We start from the raw sequence: 17,571 nt of genomic DNA, 5'->3' as shown, positions 1-17,571 counted from the left end.
TGAATTCAATTGAATTGATTTCAAGAAGAAACTGATGATTCTAGAAATAAAGATGATGGGAGTGTGGAGGTATTCGAAGCAAGTAAAAGTGTGAGGGAGCACGTAGTACAACTACACACCCACACACATGACACCATATTAACATTTCTTTTCTTGGATAATAGTTTGCTTTTTTTACTTTTATTTCTTTTTCTTATTGATTGTGTGTTTTCTTTAACGGCCAACGAATCCTTTAAATAGGCTATGAACTAAATTCAATATATTAGAATACACTCTTGTCTTGTGATTTGGAAAAAATCCTTACCTATGGTCAATGTCTGTGAACGCTCACCTGAAGACATGACAGTGCGTGAGGTAAACTCGTTCAGTTCAAGGATTCAACTAGTGAATGCCACGCATTCGTCTGGTCTCTCATCATCATCTGGTGTCATCGAAACTAAATGATGGGTATGAATCGAGCGTGGGTCACATGAAATACCAAGTCTCTTCTTACCATTTCGCTATAAAGGTGCTGATGGAAATAGTATTTACTAAAACCAGATTTGTTTTTTGTTATACTTTTGAATGATAAAATTTGTTGGTAAAATACTTGTAATGCATCATTTTAGTAGTAAGTGTTTTTTTGAACTTATCTTTAAAAATAAAGTCATTTGTATTCACTAAAGCATCATACTTCACATCATTTTGTGTTAATTTTATTTTCATGTCTCTCACTTGACATGAAAGCTTGAAAGTTTTATATTTAAGAGTTATGAAAAACGATATTTTTATCGTATCTTGATATTTAAGGAAAGAGAGTTTTAAGTTTTCCTTCTATTTTAGGAGGTTGATACAACTTGATTTTGATTTTTTTGAATTTTGATTTAATAAAAAGATTTAGAAAAAAATATGGTATTTTTTATTTAATAAAAGTGATTTCTTTTTTTCTTTTAAAAAACAATGTTATTAGACAGAAAACTTATCAAATTGGTGTTTTCTCAAATTTCAATTAAAGTATTTTTTTGATAAATATTACTGTAACAACCTTTTTTAACCAACACGCTTTTTGAAAGATAAAAAAGCTGCATTTCTCGCACTTAATATGCACGCACCACTTACATTTTATAAAGACCATATGGTATGAGTAAGATTGTCATACGAGTGCTATTACATGTTAGACCGGTATACCATATCAGTCATGTTTTGTATGAGTCATATGAGTTGGTGTGGCCAAATTGTATGACCCTAATGATGTGGTACACTAACACATAAGTGATTAAAGTTACCACTAACAAAGTCATATGAGCCATATAACAATTTTGTCATGTCTTACGGCTCCTAGGATGGTAACACATGGTGTATGTATAGTATCACTGATGTATCTTGTAACATCTCAGATTTTTCGTATTTGTATCCGTTTATGTTTAAACCGATTCGGAAATGTAATTCGGATCTTTTGAACTATTTAAAACTTGTATTTATTGGTATTTAACTTGGTTGAACTTATTTTATAATTTTATAACTTTCAATCATGCCAAATAGTCCTTAACAACTCTCAAAATCGCTTAAAACGGCTAAAAATCGCATTTATGGAAGTACAGGGACTAATTTTGCCAAATCTTTCATATTTTTTACTAAATTAACGAAATTTAAGCTCCAAGATATGTCAATTAATCTTTTAAAATATCCCAAGTCGTTTTCTTGATGCTCAAGACGTGATCTTTAAGTTATTGGACATGATTTTATCATAAAAATTGATTATTTGGTTTCCTTAATTGAGTAGCTACTAAAACAATTAACACCACCTTTGTATTTTTCATCCAAAAACATTCTCCAACCCTAAAACCCTTGCCCAACCGTTCATAACCTCAAACCCACGTAATCCCTCTCATCTTTCATCATATTCTTCAATAATTTATCAAGTTCGTATTGCTACGTTGAATTTCAAGTTCAAGAACTCTTTGACCACGACTCTCTCATCCTTTTATTCGTCTCCAGAGTAAGTTGTCTTCTTCAATATTGAAGATTTTTATCTGTAGAACAAAATGCATCAATGAATTTTGCCAATTGAAGGAGTCTCGGTGGTCAATTGGACTCCGACCCGTTCATGGGCAAATCGGTCAACAAATTTGACCAATCGATTTCTATCATTTATGGTAGGAATCGACTTTTGATCCAGAAGACTTTTGTTCTTGTTTCAAGATTTTAAGGCTACTGATCAAAACCCGACTTCCGATTCGCTGTTCGGATTTTGGTCAGTACCAGCTCGCTTAAACGTTAATGATCTCATAACCGGAGTTTTAGACATCCGTTTGGATCGATTCCAGTGGTTATGTTCTCGGTTTTAATCATAGTTTATTATCTTTAAGTTTCAGGTCTGTTTGGTTTATCTCAGTCAGCACGTTAAAGACGGTTCATTCGTTTAATCGTGTTTTATTCTAATTTCTCGCACACTCGCATAAGCCATAAGGTGAGATTTATCATTTCCCTCTATTTTACTAATTTTAAAAAAGTTTTGGGGGTATATGGGTACTAGTACAAATACTAACACTTACTTTTATATTACATACAAAACTAGCAAAAATGACTGTGTGTATTTAATCAAATGCTATTTGTTACTTGCTTATGTGCTTACACTCTATTATATTCAGAGAGGTCCATCAGAAGTTTAGCACGTCAGTATGATCATACGCCGTCTTAGTAATCAAAGTCCGATTCGCTTGGCGATGTTAAACCGACAATCACATTTATATGCAGTCATAGTAGCCATAGCCCGTGTTCAGGAGGCATGGACAATTGACACACTATTTGCTTACGATTTGATTGATTATTACTCACATTATTTTGCTTGCACAATTATTATTTATCATTTATTACATATAATTTTAAGTGTCAAAATTGATGATTATCTCACTAACATGTGTTGTTGACAAATCTATGTTTATTTTCTACGCATATGCAGGTTACTAGTTGATTTGAAGTTAGGGTGAAGAAAACATAGAGAGACCTAAGAAAATAAAAATAAAAATTTATTGCTCTATTATTTAGTTTGAGATTATTTATTTGTTTCGAATTGTTATTGTTATATTTTCAAACTTGTGCATTTTATTTGAAATTGAAATGAATAAATTAAATAGATATTATCATATTTCATATTGTAGACAGTACCTACCTTGTGAACTGTACCACAGTTCGCACCCCGATATTTCCGTCTTAGGTTGGGGTGTGACATATCTATAGCAACACCCCAAGATTTTTCTTAAGTTATCTAAACATTTTTTTTGAATAAAATAAGCTTACATTACATTTAGTGGAAATTGTTTTATTTTTTTTTAGATATATACGTGTATATATATCTTCCCAAACCTCTTTAGAGAAAAGTTTAGATTACATCGAAACAGAAGGCAAGCAGGCAACTAGCTGCGTCGCTACCCCTTTTTGAATCGCAAAACCCAATCTTTTAAAAACTATATTTGCTGATCTTGGAGTCATAACATTACTATGCATGACCCGCTGAACACGGGTAAGTAGCTCCACAGCTTAGGCGCGATGAAATCAAAAGTGTCAAAAGCAAAAGGAATAAATACATGTTGATTGTCAAAACACGCCTTTTCATATTTTGCCACCTTACCTGAAACAACTTTTAATGCGACTTGACCGACTACGAAACCACTAATTTTTACCATTCCCTTTTTACTTTTATACATATTTTTTTAAACTAGATTATTAAGTTTTTTTTTTTAAATTAAGTTATTTTTTAATAATCTAGTTTTCAAAAAGGTGCCTACAAACTTGTCCTTCACGTCTTTGTCACAAACTAACAATCTTTCTCGTTTGTATCACATCCCGCACATAAGCTTCCAAAATGCTGCTCTGCAACTACTCTAAAATCAAAGTTGAAAAACACCAATTCTAAAAGGTTTTATTGGTTATTCTATCAGTTTAGTGGAGTAAACAATCAGTACAGTTGAGTTGCTCGAAGGCTAAAGAAAGTTATAATTATAAAATTCAGAGACATTGTGAATGATTCGGAAACCATCTCTTAATCAGTCAGACTTGTTAATGATTCATAATAATAAGAACAACCCCTTATCTTTTACTCTTTTACCGAAATCACCAAACGAGCTCACTTAACCTACAATTTTTCAAACAAACTCGAGTAACAATAAACTTTTCTCTTTTTATTCTTAAAGGAGGTGAGTGACCACTAAGTTTTAGTATTTCATTTCACATATTTAAAATTTTATTTTAAACACAAAAAGTTGATTGTTGTCACATGAGATACAACGCCAAATGGCACCTATCCTTGCACTCTTGTGTGGTGTGAAAATTTGTTTCATCGCCTCATCTACCTTCAACTTTAGTATTATTAAAATTTAAATTTATAATTATTAATGTTAGTATTATTAAGACTTTGGCCGGTTTGCTGTGACGAGTTGGATTTCGCGAAACACTTTTTCGTGTCTTGTGGATTTGCTCAAGCAGTTTGGTAAACTATCGCCTAATGGTGTAAGCTACTTATTATTATTATTATTATTATTATTATTATTATTATTATTATTATTATTTGCTTTTAGACATTTAGCACCCACGATTTGCTAGAGCTAAGCGGAAAGCAAAGGCATTTCATGCCGTCTATCTTATTACGATTTGGTGTGTTTGAAAGGCCATGAATGATGAGGTGTTTGATAGGAAACCGATCAATTAAGTAGTGTGATTGGAGAGATAGATGGGTTTTTTATGGCCTGAAATAGATCTAGAGAGTTGGCTCTGAGTTGGAGTTGGGATAGATTGAAGTCGTTTAACTTGTAACAAAGGTGCTATGGGGTGGTTATGGACCTATGAGTGTATTTTTGTTAGCGCTATTGCCTAGTGGATCATGTAATGTCATTGTCTTTTGGTATGGTTAGCGTCTTGCTAGATCTCGCTTTCATGTGTTAATAAAATTCTTTTTGTTGGTTGTATTAAAATAAGAAAAAAAAAATACTCTTAAAAATATTGTAATGGTACTGAAACAAACAATGTGATAAAGGAATAAAAAGCAATAAGCATATGGGATATAAAGGTTAAGTAAAATTACAAATGACAATTAAAATGGTAAATAAGTATGAGTGATTTTATATAAAAACTAATGATTTTTTTAGATAAAATAAAAACTTAGAAAAGTATCATAATTAATAAGAACATGTAATGAAAATGATAAACAAAATAAAAGATTAATCAAAGTACACAAAGGCTAAGTAAAATATATAATAAATACTAATTAAAATGGTAAACGAAGAATGCATGGTAAAAAAAAGACACACATTAATGAGTGTTTTTTAGATAAACGGGATACTTATAAAAGTTTCTTTTAATATAAAAAATGATTATTTTTTGTAATAAAGAATGATTTTATATTTTCCAAAAAAAAAGAGTTTTTTTTTACAAATATGTATCCATTCTTATGCATTTATAACTTTTGAAATCCTTATAATACATAAACTAATAAATAAAACTAATGTAAAATAGAGACAAGCGAATATGTGAGGGCTATTTTAGCTAGATAAGATTTTGGCTTGCATAAAATAATTGATTCCCACGCCACTTGATGAATAATAATTTATTTTGTGCGCCACTAGACGCACAAATGTGGATTACTTGTGCGGCTGTGTCCCAAGATACATGACAATTTTTCATTGGATGAAGATATTTAGAAAAAAAAAAATTAAACTCAAAATTTTTGTAAAAAAGAATGATTTTATATTTTCAACACAAAAAAAATGATTTTATTTACAAATTTATATCCATTCGTTACGCATGTATAACTTTTGAAATAACAATAATAATAAGTAAATAAATAAAACTAATATAAAATAAAGAAAGGGGGTTACATACTCGAACACGTGGGAGCCATGTCCGTAAGAAATGGTTGGCAGTTGGCACACAATATATTAATTCTCCACGCCACTTGGTGAATAATAATTGATTGTGTGTCACTTGACGCACAAATATGGATTCCTTGTGCCATTTGATGCACAAGTGATACACATAACAATTTTTCATTGGATGAAGATGTTTAGGAAAATAAAATAATAAATTCAAAATTTTCGTAAAAAAGAATGATTTTATATTTCACAAAAAAAAATGATTTTATTTACGAATTTGTATCCATCTGTTACACATGTATAACTTTTGAAATAACAACAATAATAATAATAATAACTAAATAAATAAAGCTAATATAAAATAGAGAAAAGGGGTTACATACTCAAACACGTGGGGGCCATGTCCGTAAGAAATGGTTGGCAGTTGGCACACAATATACTAATTCTCCATGCCACTTGGTGAATTATAATTGATTGTGTGTCAAGTTTATAATTGATTGTGTGTCACTTGACGTACAAACGTGGATTTCTTATGTCACTTGATGCACAAGTGAGACACATGACAATTTTTCATTGGATGAAGTTATTTAAAAAATAAAATTTAAACTCGTTTTTTGTATAAAGATTATAAAAAAAAGAGAGAATGATTTTATATTTTCACATACAAAAAAGAAATGTTTGTTTACAAATATATTCATTTGTTATGCATGTATAACTTTTGAAATCCTTAAATACATAAGTGGTTACATACTTGAATATACGGGGTCACTTAACTAAACTAGAGACACGTGGTTACATTCTCGAACATGTAGGGTTATTTCGGCAAGAAAAGACTATGATTGACACACAATAACTAATTCCCCACTGCATTTGGTGAGTATTAATTAATTTTTTGCGCCACATGATGCACAAGCATGGATTTCTTATGTCACTTGGCCTGTAAGTGAAACACGTGACACGTTTTCATTGGTAAAAATTGTGAAAAATGAAAATTAAACTCATTTGTGTGCTAAAATGATTTTCTCAATATATTATCTAGAATCTTCTTCTTCTTCTTCTTCTTCTTGAAAATTTGAATGGTGTATAATCCCTTGTGACATGTCATGATGTCAACAAACGTCTATTTATTATTACTTTCATTGATTAAAATCTAATGTGATTTTCCAATATATTACTAGCTAGTCACATATTCTCCATAAAGAAAAGCCAAAAACTTCATTGTTGTTGTTTGCATGTATCGAGCTCAATAAAAGGGGGAAGTAGACACCAAATTAAGCTATATTTAAGGATTTGAATAACGAGGAAACTTCTGGCAAACAATTTCTAGCTCTAATTCTCTAATATTCTGTAAATACTTGAAATGAAGAATGGATGTGAGAGAATTTTTTGTTTGATATCAATGAACATCACTAAGATGAGAGGATAATCAGATATGATGGCTCATTGAAACTATGAGTCTCACCAAAGTTAATTGAAATGGGAATTTAATAAGCCATTTGGTTTGAAATAAAGAATGATTCCCTTGTAAGTTATGTGGTAGGACTTACACTATACTAGTACATTATCTATAATATATATAAACGAAAACCCTAAATCCTAAGTGTCGCGATGTGGTCGCTCCCCTCTTTTTATGGAAGCCACCAGATTGCTTGATTTTTAAATGGATGCCTTTCATTGATTTAACCGAAATTCATGGGTATAGGTATTACCAAACCAGATAGCTCTTAAACGGGTTATAACATCTCAATAAATTAAAAATTAATTTTACAAATTATTTGATATGAAAATTCTATAAAATAGGGATATACTAAAATTTAATATCCAATTTAAAAAGAAAAATATATTATTTATAATTAATAAACAATTTTATAGTAAAAAATATAAGCGGACCATGGGTCACCAAATCCAAATAGCTTTTAAACGGGTTATAACATATCATTTATTTATGAAACTCTTTCATCATCAAACCTAAGTATATTATTAATTTTTTCACAATAAAGAAAATTAAAATCCAAAAAATAAATATTAAAAAACAAAAAATGTAAAACAGCCATTCTCTCAAGCCATCAGATTACTTTATTTGTAAATGAAGGTTTCGCACGCATTTGACCCGAATTCACAGGTAAAGGTTTCACCAAACCCAGATAACTCTTAAACGGGTTATACATCTCATTATATTATAAATTAATCTTATAAAATATTTGATATGAAAATCCTATAAAATAGGGATGTACTAAAAAATTAATATCCTATTTTATTAAAAAAAAGATGTTATTTATAATTAAGAAACAATTTTATAATAAAGAAAATAAACGGGTAATGGGTATCACCAAACCCAGATAGCTTTTAAATCGGATTATAACATATCATTTATTTGTGAAACTATTTTATCATCAAACCTCAAGTATATTAATTGTTAACTTTCTTACAATAAATAAATTAAAATCCAAATATACATATATAAATATTAAAAAGAATAATGTAAAACAACTCCCGTAATATAGGGTATAAAATCTAGTATTATATATATTGTATGCATTATGTTATTGTGACAGTGATTAAACCTCGTAATCTAGCTAGTTAACTTGTATTAGTGAATACCACTTAACTTGGAGGGCATGAAGATTTCTGAGACCATGAGTTTCACATAGGTTAAATTCAAATTGTCAATTGACCACTTGTATTGTTGGTGATGGTGATTAAGTTCTTAACTTAATATCATTGAATGTGATTAAGACTACGGATTTCATGTATATTGATTTGATATTTGACTTGTTAGGTTGAGATTAACGAATCTCATTATATTGATACGGTCATGATCTTTAAGCTTCAACATATTAGAACTCTAATAATTGTTTGACAGGTTCATATGTTTTACAAGCACATGAAATCATTGTATATGAATGTATTAATCAAAGGGGATTTTTGGATTAAAATCATAAGTATAAAACAATAGGAGGGTGGAAATGTGCTAGCAACAACGTGCTAATACTCCGGGGCATAGTACGCCGAATTCGTCAGTAGTCTGAGGCATCTGAAAGAACTACCTATCGTACCACCTTAATATGCTTAAACCTAACTTTAGTGAGTGGAGTACCTGGTAAGTACGAGTCTGCCCAAAGGAAATGGCAAACTTTATAAGTTTTTAAATTTAATTTTATGAATGGGTTATTTGGCATAGTATGTTCTCACCTAGCTTTACGCTAATTCTTTTAAAGTTATATGTTTTAAGTAAAAGGAAACACATGAATGGTATTTGAAATGAGTCCCGAATAGGAGATATGTAAATTTATGGAACAGGCCTTTAGTTATTATGAATTATGATATTCTTACTGTTATGGTGTTACCAATATAAAAACCCACTCTTACATATTTTTTAATAAAAAGTATAGTCTTTGTTAAACACCGTTTTTTTTTTTTTGTCAAACGTGTTGTTAAATGGAAAAAGTTGGAACCATTTTTGTGAACATAGTTTTATACTATGAAAATTATCATTCAATAAACTTTAAAAAAAATGTGGCTGTTACAACTATCAATTCATCAGTCATATCACATGAGAGTGTATTGCATTTTTAATGGGAATTCACATTGGTGGAATGTGACTAGGACACCATTAAAGGTGATATATGTTGTATAACAGCGAAATGATGATTAAGAGGAAAACTTGACCGAAGGATGTTGTAAGAGGTGTGTAGTAGCGTGGTGCAATTCAAAAGATGGTGATGTTGGGTATTTGGGGGTAGCTCTTTGTTAGATTATATGCGCTCCCTTAGCTTTGCTAAAAGTTTAAAAAATATCAGTGGCAACCTAAGAATTATTTTCATAGAGGTCGGAATTTTGAGGATCAATTATCTATTATTGTATATTATTATTTTTTTGGTCCATTTGGGCCGGGTCAAATTAGGCCAAATTCAAAATTGATTTACAAATACCCAATGAAATTATGTGCGTACCAAGGCAGCATGGCCATGACAAGGTGCAAAAAGCCACACCAATTCATGTATACAATAAAATATAATAAGTTATGTATGAATTTTTGTGTATAAAAAAACTATTTGTTTAACATTTTTAAACCGAAAAATACAAGAAACTCAATGGCTTTGTCTCGCTTATTACGTTGTTAATACATATTGTTTTAGAAAATTAAATAGTAATGGAAAAAAAAAATAAAAAAGAAAGTCAAAACCTAGTAATAGTACTTCAGTCCTAAGTGAATGTCTAATGTTCCAAAAGTAGAGATTTTTAATATTAAAAGAGAAAAATTGCATTGAAACCTAAATCTCTTTAAACTCTTCGTTATCTTCTTCCTTGTAACTTACAAGCAACAGGAAAATGCAATAGTTGTAGGTTTTTAATCGGACTTTTTTCTTCATCATTTTCCTTTTCCTTTTCTTCAATATTATACAGGGGTCGGCGTTAAAATTTTACAGGGGTCGGATAAGAATTTATCGTATATATAACATTAGGAAAAAAAATTCACAGGGGTCGGCCGACCTCTGTAGTTTTGTAATAGATCCGCCCTTGAAACATATACTCTCAAGAAAGACACTATTGGCAGGTTGATCAGTGTCAATTAAGTTTTAGCCTCTTAGGGCATGAAATATGAAGACTAATTATGTTTAAAATGGTGTCAACATGTAATGCATGGTAAACTACGTTAAATGTTCATTGGGCGTATAACATAACATATTTTTCTTGACTAGCTAGCTTACAGGGCGAGTAGCATACAGTTAGGTGCGCGCTCTATAATAGGAGTATACCGTAAACTCATACACCCTTATATGACCAATTAACATCAAATCCATGCAAATTGATAAGTAACGTGAGTGGTGTGTGTATAGTCTTATCTCGTTTAAATATTATGTTTGCAAAATTAATCAGCAGCTTTTTGAAAAAACATATGTGATGTCATTGCCTTTTCATTTGATGGATGATAGGCGATTAATGTTTCCGTTTCCAAATGGTTATAATTTTGTAATTTTTAACTATAGACACATAGATTTTAATTTTTAATAATCGAACTTATAGTTCTTCACTTCTTTGGTCATGAATATGATTCGAAGTATCTATATGATTAATGACACACTTAACTTTTACTTCTGTTGCAAATGACAAAATTACTTCTAAATTTCTTCTATGTGTGTTTTAAATTTTGTTTACATACATGAAATATTCCTTGAAAGATGTGGAATATTGGTAAATTTAAGATATCATACTGGATGTGACAGTTGCAACAATGAAAAGTATAATTTAGTGGCTTTGCCATTTAAATCCACGTTACTAGGTGCAGTTGTATACAACTAGATCATGGCTTGCTTTAGTTGTTGGTAAGTTGTAAACTATCATTGTAGCGTGCATGGCTAACTAAAGCTTTCAACGTACAAGCCCAAAATTATATACCAAATTAACTATGGTATTTGGATTGTTCCTTGCAATGAAAATAAAAGCTAGAAGTGCAATAGTACTCAAAAAGGGTAATACTTTGGATTATTATAATCCAACTTATGAAGTGACACACACGCGTGGCTCTTTAGCCACAACATACTAATTAAGAAAAAGTCACAAGATGACTTGGTAGCTAGCTAGCTTTGGCAGCACAAAAGTTAGGAGCATGAATATCATCCAAGTTCCACAAGCCATCCCATAGACCAAAGTCTTCGTTCGCGGGGGTCTCAGGCACATAAAAACCACCACTGTTGAACAACAAACTAATTTGTTGTTGATCATAAGTTTTGTCTGGCTGTCCCACAACCATTGATGGAGACATGTATCCCACTTTGTTCTCACTTTCTTCGAGCAAAGATATTATCTTTTCTATAGCGGCTTCATTTTGTTGCATATAAAATTGTTGTAACTGTAGTTGTCGTTCTTGTTGAAACTTCTGCCTCTTTAATAGCCGTGTTCTAAGCTTTGTTGGTCCGTCTATCACTTCACATTTTTTCTTAAAATGGGTTCGCCAATAGTTCTTGATCTCGTTATCAGTTCTTCCGGGCAGGCTTCTTGCAATTGTCGACCATCTAAATTATGTATATACAAATTGAGTTACTAAAAGAACCATATAATATATAACATCTAGCTAGCATTATGTTTTTATTGCTTTCGAAATGGTATATAAAAAAGTACCTGTTTCCCCATCGAGCATGTAGATCAAGAATGATGGTTTCTTCATGAGGAGTAATCCTACCTCTCTTAAGGTCCGGTCTCAAGTAGTTCACCCATCTCAGTCTACAACTTTTCCCATTTCTTTTTAGACCTACAATTAGATTATAGTTGGTATATATTATTAACATATGATCGATCAGTTGCATGTTTTATAAACGGTAAACATCAATATTATGTATTGTACCAGAGAGGGTAGCGACAGAGTTCCATCTGCCTTCACCATGCAAGTGGACATGATGAATAAGCAACCGATCTTCTTCAGCAGTCCATGGCCCCTTTCGCCACTTTTCTGCTCCCCAAAACATCATACTTACCAAATCACTAATTAACTTATCTATATGTGACTCTAATCATCTTGATTAGCCATGTATTTATACCACCACAAACCATCTCTCATAATAGATCTCACCAACACTATTCCCAAACCACTAAATTTACCAAATTACCCTTCGTACATTCGCTTTAATAATTATTGAAGGGTGTTATGGGAATTTACATGCTGTTATGGATTAAGGTGACATCTTCAAGCTTGAGCATATCATAAGAGATTAATAGTTGATTACGACATTTGGGCCACGTATAACATGGAGCCAAAGGCGTCACTAAAAAAGCAAAAGATTTGTTTATTAATTAGGCTAATTTTAAATTAGTCGTGGCTAATGAGATTAGTGCAGGTGTTTACAAACTTACTTGTTACGGTCATAAATCACAATCGTATCTAATAAACTACAATTAATTAATGCTAAATTGGGTTAGTAGTTCAAGTGCCACTACCTCAACAAATAGTCTTCCACATGAACACTATCTATTCATTTAGTTTGCAATTTTCATGATTACTTATGAAACTAATGAAAATATATTTGATAAATATTATCATCAACATCATCGTACTCAGTGTATCCCACCAATAGCAAAGCTATGGTAGGGTCTGAGGAGGGTAAGATGTAGACAGCCTTACCTCTACTCCATAGGAATAGAGAGGCTGCTTCCAGTGAGACCCCCGGCTCGATAGTGGTTTTGCACAAGCCTTGGACATAAGGCACATCACACTCAACCATCAGACCCCAACCAATTGGTGCATGTACCCTTGTCTTTCGATTATCAACGCCACCACATGATGCCTGATTAACCTTCCGCCGCTTTTAACGCTATTTTCACGAAATTAGTAAAATAACGTCAAAATTAGTACAATTTCACTTTTGCCCACCCAAAGGCCCACACATATATACATTATATGCGCGCACCGCAAACAGGACATAAAATATATTTGATAAATAAAAACCAAAATAAGCTTATTTAAACTAAATTCATTAACATTAAACATTTATACCCGATAACAATTTTAAATGAAAATATATTTACCGGAGTTTAGCTCATTAGATTTAGATGAATTTTCTTTTTGATCCAGAGAGTTGATCACTTGATTGCTATCATTTTTTTAGTTGCCAACTGTTACCTAGGTCATTAGTTATTTATTATTGTAAATGTTCCAGGGTAGAATTATTATAACCTATAAACTATGTTAAAAATACCTTCTTATATTTGCTAACAATTAAAAAACCCGGCTCTAATTGAATTTATTAATTTCGATATGTCAGTCTTAACACCGACATGTTTTGGGTTTAAGTTGGGGAGATATGTAATTGATGCTATTAGGAAGGGGGTATATGTAAATAGTTGTTTAATTAGTTAATTAAGGGTAAAATAGTTATTTAATTAGTTAATTTTAATAAAATGAATAATATTAATATATGTGGTTTAGGGAGGGGGTATATGTAATTGATATTTAAGGATTGAATAAATATGTAATAAAGGAAATTCGAAAGGAGATATATGTAAATGGCTCTATACATAAATTAACCTAATAAGAATTGAAATAACACCCCAATCATTGCCCCTTTAGCTTTTCATTTTTCAAAATAAATAAATAAATAAATTAGTCGATGGTTCACTCATTCAGTAATGTCGGTTGTGTCGCATTAAGGTTACACGATTCATTCATTCACTCATTTCGACAAGCGATAAGGTTAAATGAGTCATATACGTCTAAATGAGTCATATAGTAAGTGGCTCATACGAGATATATAGCCATATACGACTTGTATGGCTTTATGTCAGTGTCAAACTTGACACCTCTACACATTTGTCAGTTTGCCAATGCCCATACGAGTCGAATAGCCCTATACAACTTGTATAGGTGATATAGGGCTAGAGTTCAAGTTTAGGGTTGTATCTTTTGAAGATATTTTTCAACATTGAAATTGTTGAACTTCTACTTAGTACTTACGATCCACAATGTCACAAGAAAAACTTAATAGATTGACCATGATAGATATTGGGAATGACATACTAGAGAGTTTGAATTATAAAGAGTTCAACAACATCTTTGCTTCCAAGAATGCTAGAAGAAGCTCGTGATACATTTAAGTATGTGTTGGTACATTATTTTGCTTATTGTAATTGTAGAAACTTGAGAAAGAGAGAGGGGGAGGGGGGGGGGATAGGTTTTAAAACTTTTTTAGCCTTTTTAACTTTGTTTAAGATTGCTAATCTTATTTGTAAACTCTTTCTATAACTCAAGTAATAAAGTATACTATAACTCAAGTAATAAAGTATGTAAGCAAGTGCGGAGTTAAGATTTAGAGATACGATTTATAGAGATTCAAATTATTTTAACTAATATATTCTAGTTCTCTTCCAAATCCTTCGTTTGGGTGTTTTCTACTTTTCTTCATTAGTCGTTTTCTTAAACATTATCAAAGTAAATGTCTCACTAGATACAGTTAGTGGCAACATTCTTCAACACACTATGTCAAGATAGTGTATATTTACAAGACTTCAAGCATTCACTATATCAAGATAGTGAAACATTACGATGCTATATCAAGAAAGTGTTAAACTGATACGTGCCTAACCATAACCCCACGTAGCCTTCATGCACTCCCACGATGACATGGCCTTGCATTCTTCTATTTCTTTTACTTGCATGTTTCTAAGTTCCGTATTATTAGTTGTAATGGGTTATAGGTAGTTTCTTTCTATTCTTATTGTAAGCCTATAAAATGGCATGATCAATTGAGTTAAATATATGAAGAAGAAAATTAATGATCTATTCCTCTCTAATGTTTCTTGGAGTTTAACCTGCTCAAAGGGTCTTATCTTAGGAGACCGCCGATCTCGAATCCGGCTACTATCAATGGTGCTTTCATTCCTGTAAGGCCCCGTTCCCGGAAGCCCTACTTTGGCGTTAGATTTACTCATAAACACATTTCTAAAATCAGAGTTAATTAAAAACTTTTTGCGGAATACATAATATTAAACATTCTTACATAACATGAGTACTTGTTTTTAAACAAAATACATTAAGTCTTAAAAGGTAACGTAAACGACACGTGAATCTTCTTTTCTTCGATGCCAGTCTTCACTTTGTTGCCACGTGTCTTCCCTCAAGCAACCCATCGCATCCTATTCACCTGCGTGCATACTAATAGTCAGCTACGCTGAGTGAGTTCTAGTTTAACAGTTTACAAGATTATTCTTACACATTCTTTCATTTCCATACAAATATTATTTGTACTACTCTTACATTATTCTTACACATTCTTACAAACATGCAATTATACATACATTCTTGCACCGATATTATAAGGGTCTGCCAACCGACTTCTTGCACCGATATCGTAGAGTCAGCCACTCTATTTTTGCCCAGGTATTAGAAGGGCCTAGCACCCTGACTCTTACTTCACATTCCTTCTAGATTCTTACAAACATGTTAAGTTAAACAACTAACATATGCAAGTTCTAACCTCTTTCTTTCATTCTTATATTAATCAGTTGTGTTAATCACATAGATATATATATCTTTCTTTCATTCTTGCATTAATCATTCACGTTAAGCGCATAAGTATATATATTACTATTCTTACAAGTATGCACACAGCCCCGAAACCATCTCAAAGAGAAATGGGGCTAGAACTCACCTGGAGACGATTTCTCTCACCGTCAATGGTAATGCCCTTCCTTAGCTGTGCATGGCTAACTGTACAATACATTAAGCGCGTCAATTAACCATTACTACTATTTCTTACGTCTAAGTTAATGAAACCCTCAACTAACGGGGGTCCGGGGGCAGCGCCCCTGGTAGCGGGGTAACTAACGGGGGCTACGCGCGTCAACTAACGGGGGCTAGCGCGTCAACTAACGGGGTAACTAGCGGGGTAACTACGCGCGTCAACTAACGGGGGCTACGCCCCTAGCAGGGTCCAAGGGGCAGACCCCCTGGCTGGGGTTGAGCTTTTAACGTAGTTTTATTTTCATTAACCGTCCTTTAACAAAAACGCATCAGAAAATTAATTTCATGAAATTTCGCATGGAGGAATTTCGCTTCGCATGGAATTTCGCTTCGCATGACTTTTTTGCTTCGCATGGAATTTCGCTTCGCATGACTTTTCGCTTCGCATGGCTGTGCGATGCGAAATTATTGATTTCGCTTCGCATGGCTGTGCGATGCGAAATTCCTGCATTTCGTCGTTTTTACCATTTTAAAGCCATTTTTCTCATTGTTTCCTCCTTAGGACCTGATTTTACCCTTTTTATGGGTTTTGGGTTGTACCAACTTTGTATACCCGTGTTTTATGAGGTCCGAACATCACCTTTTTGTCCTATATCATACCCGTGAGGCTATGACACACCAAGTTTATGTTTTTCTTACATCTTTCAGCCCGATCTACTAAGATATCGATTTGCATGTCGAACTCAACCACAAAACTTAACTTGTTGGCTAAAAATCATCTTTGGCTTCGGGTTTGGTTCGGATCTGGACAACTTGAGGATCTGGACGTGATTCTTGTTGTTTGAAGACACTTGATCACCAAGATCTTCCTTACTTTAGCCCGGATTCGGATTCGGGTCTTGAGAGAGTATGTGTGTGTTCTAGGATGGTGAAGGGATAGGGGGGATGGCCTTATATAGAGGGCTTGGACCCCACCACCCACTTCCTTCACCAATCCCAATCCTTATCCAAATATAAACACGCACACAATTAATCGAGCGACACACACGAAACAATAATTTTCTTTTATTTAGTAATCTCGTAATACGGATGTTACAATTCCGGAACCCAATTCCTCCACCTACTTCAAGGCCTCAAAGTACTCCACTTAAACAAACCATGGTCGCCTTTGCCAAGGTCGTCTCCAAACAAGCGGTTGCGAGGAAGGAGTACTCCTCCGCCTTGGATACCTTCGTCACCGCCTTTGCCGACGCCCAAGCCGCTCACTTTGAGCAAACCAAACTCTTATTATCCTTAGCCAAGTCCCTTGCAAAACTGAAACCGTCACTGGAACCACCACTATTACCTCAAGAGCCACCACCATTACCTCATGAACCACCACTACCACCTCCTACACCGCGATCGAAACCGTTTGCTCCAAAACCCTTCTTACATCAAATACACTCATCCGCATCCAAAAAGCGCATTCTTGGGCACAAAAAAACAGCCACCAAAACCGCACCAAAAATCTCACCCAAAGTATCCACTCCTAGCAACCATAAACCAGCCCTC

At 32.9% G+C, this 17,571-nt stretch overlaps 1 protein-coding gene across 1 annotated transcript; it reads right to left on the bottom strand.

Annotated features, from left to right (window-relative positions):
- Positions 1–11,365: 11,365 nt before the first annotated feature.
- Positions 11,366–12,338, bottom strand: LOC143539784 (transcription factor WER-like). The gene is made up of 3 exons (XM_077032998.1): positions 12,193–12,338; positions 11,970–12,099; positions 11,366–11,863 (listed from the first exon to the last, which is right to left on the bottom strand). Exons 1-3 carry the CDS (start codon positions 12,314–12,316, stop codon positions 11,425–11,427), a joined length of 693 nt encoding a protein of 230 aa, XP_076889113.1. The 5' UTR covers positions 12,317–12,338; the 3' UTR covers positions 11,366–11,424.
- Positions 12,339–17,571: the final 5,233 nt, after the last annotated feature.

This window comes from Bidens hawaiensis, unplaced genomic scaffold (assembly GCF_021521415.1).
Source record: "Bidens hawaiensis isolate Kalapana, Puna unplaced genomic scaffold, B.hawaiensis_p1.1 tig00012057_1, whole genome shotgun sequence".
Classification (NCBI taxonomy): Eukaryota; Viridiplantae; Streptophyta; class Magnoliopsida; order Asterales; family Asteraceae; genus Bidens; species Bidens hawaiensis.
The sequence above is the reverse complement of the archived record's forward strand: the minus strand, read 5'-3'. Positions and strand labels throughout refer to the sequence as shown.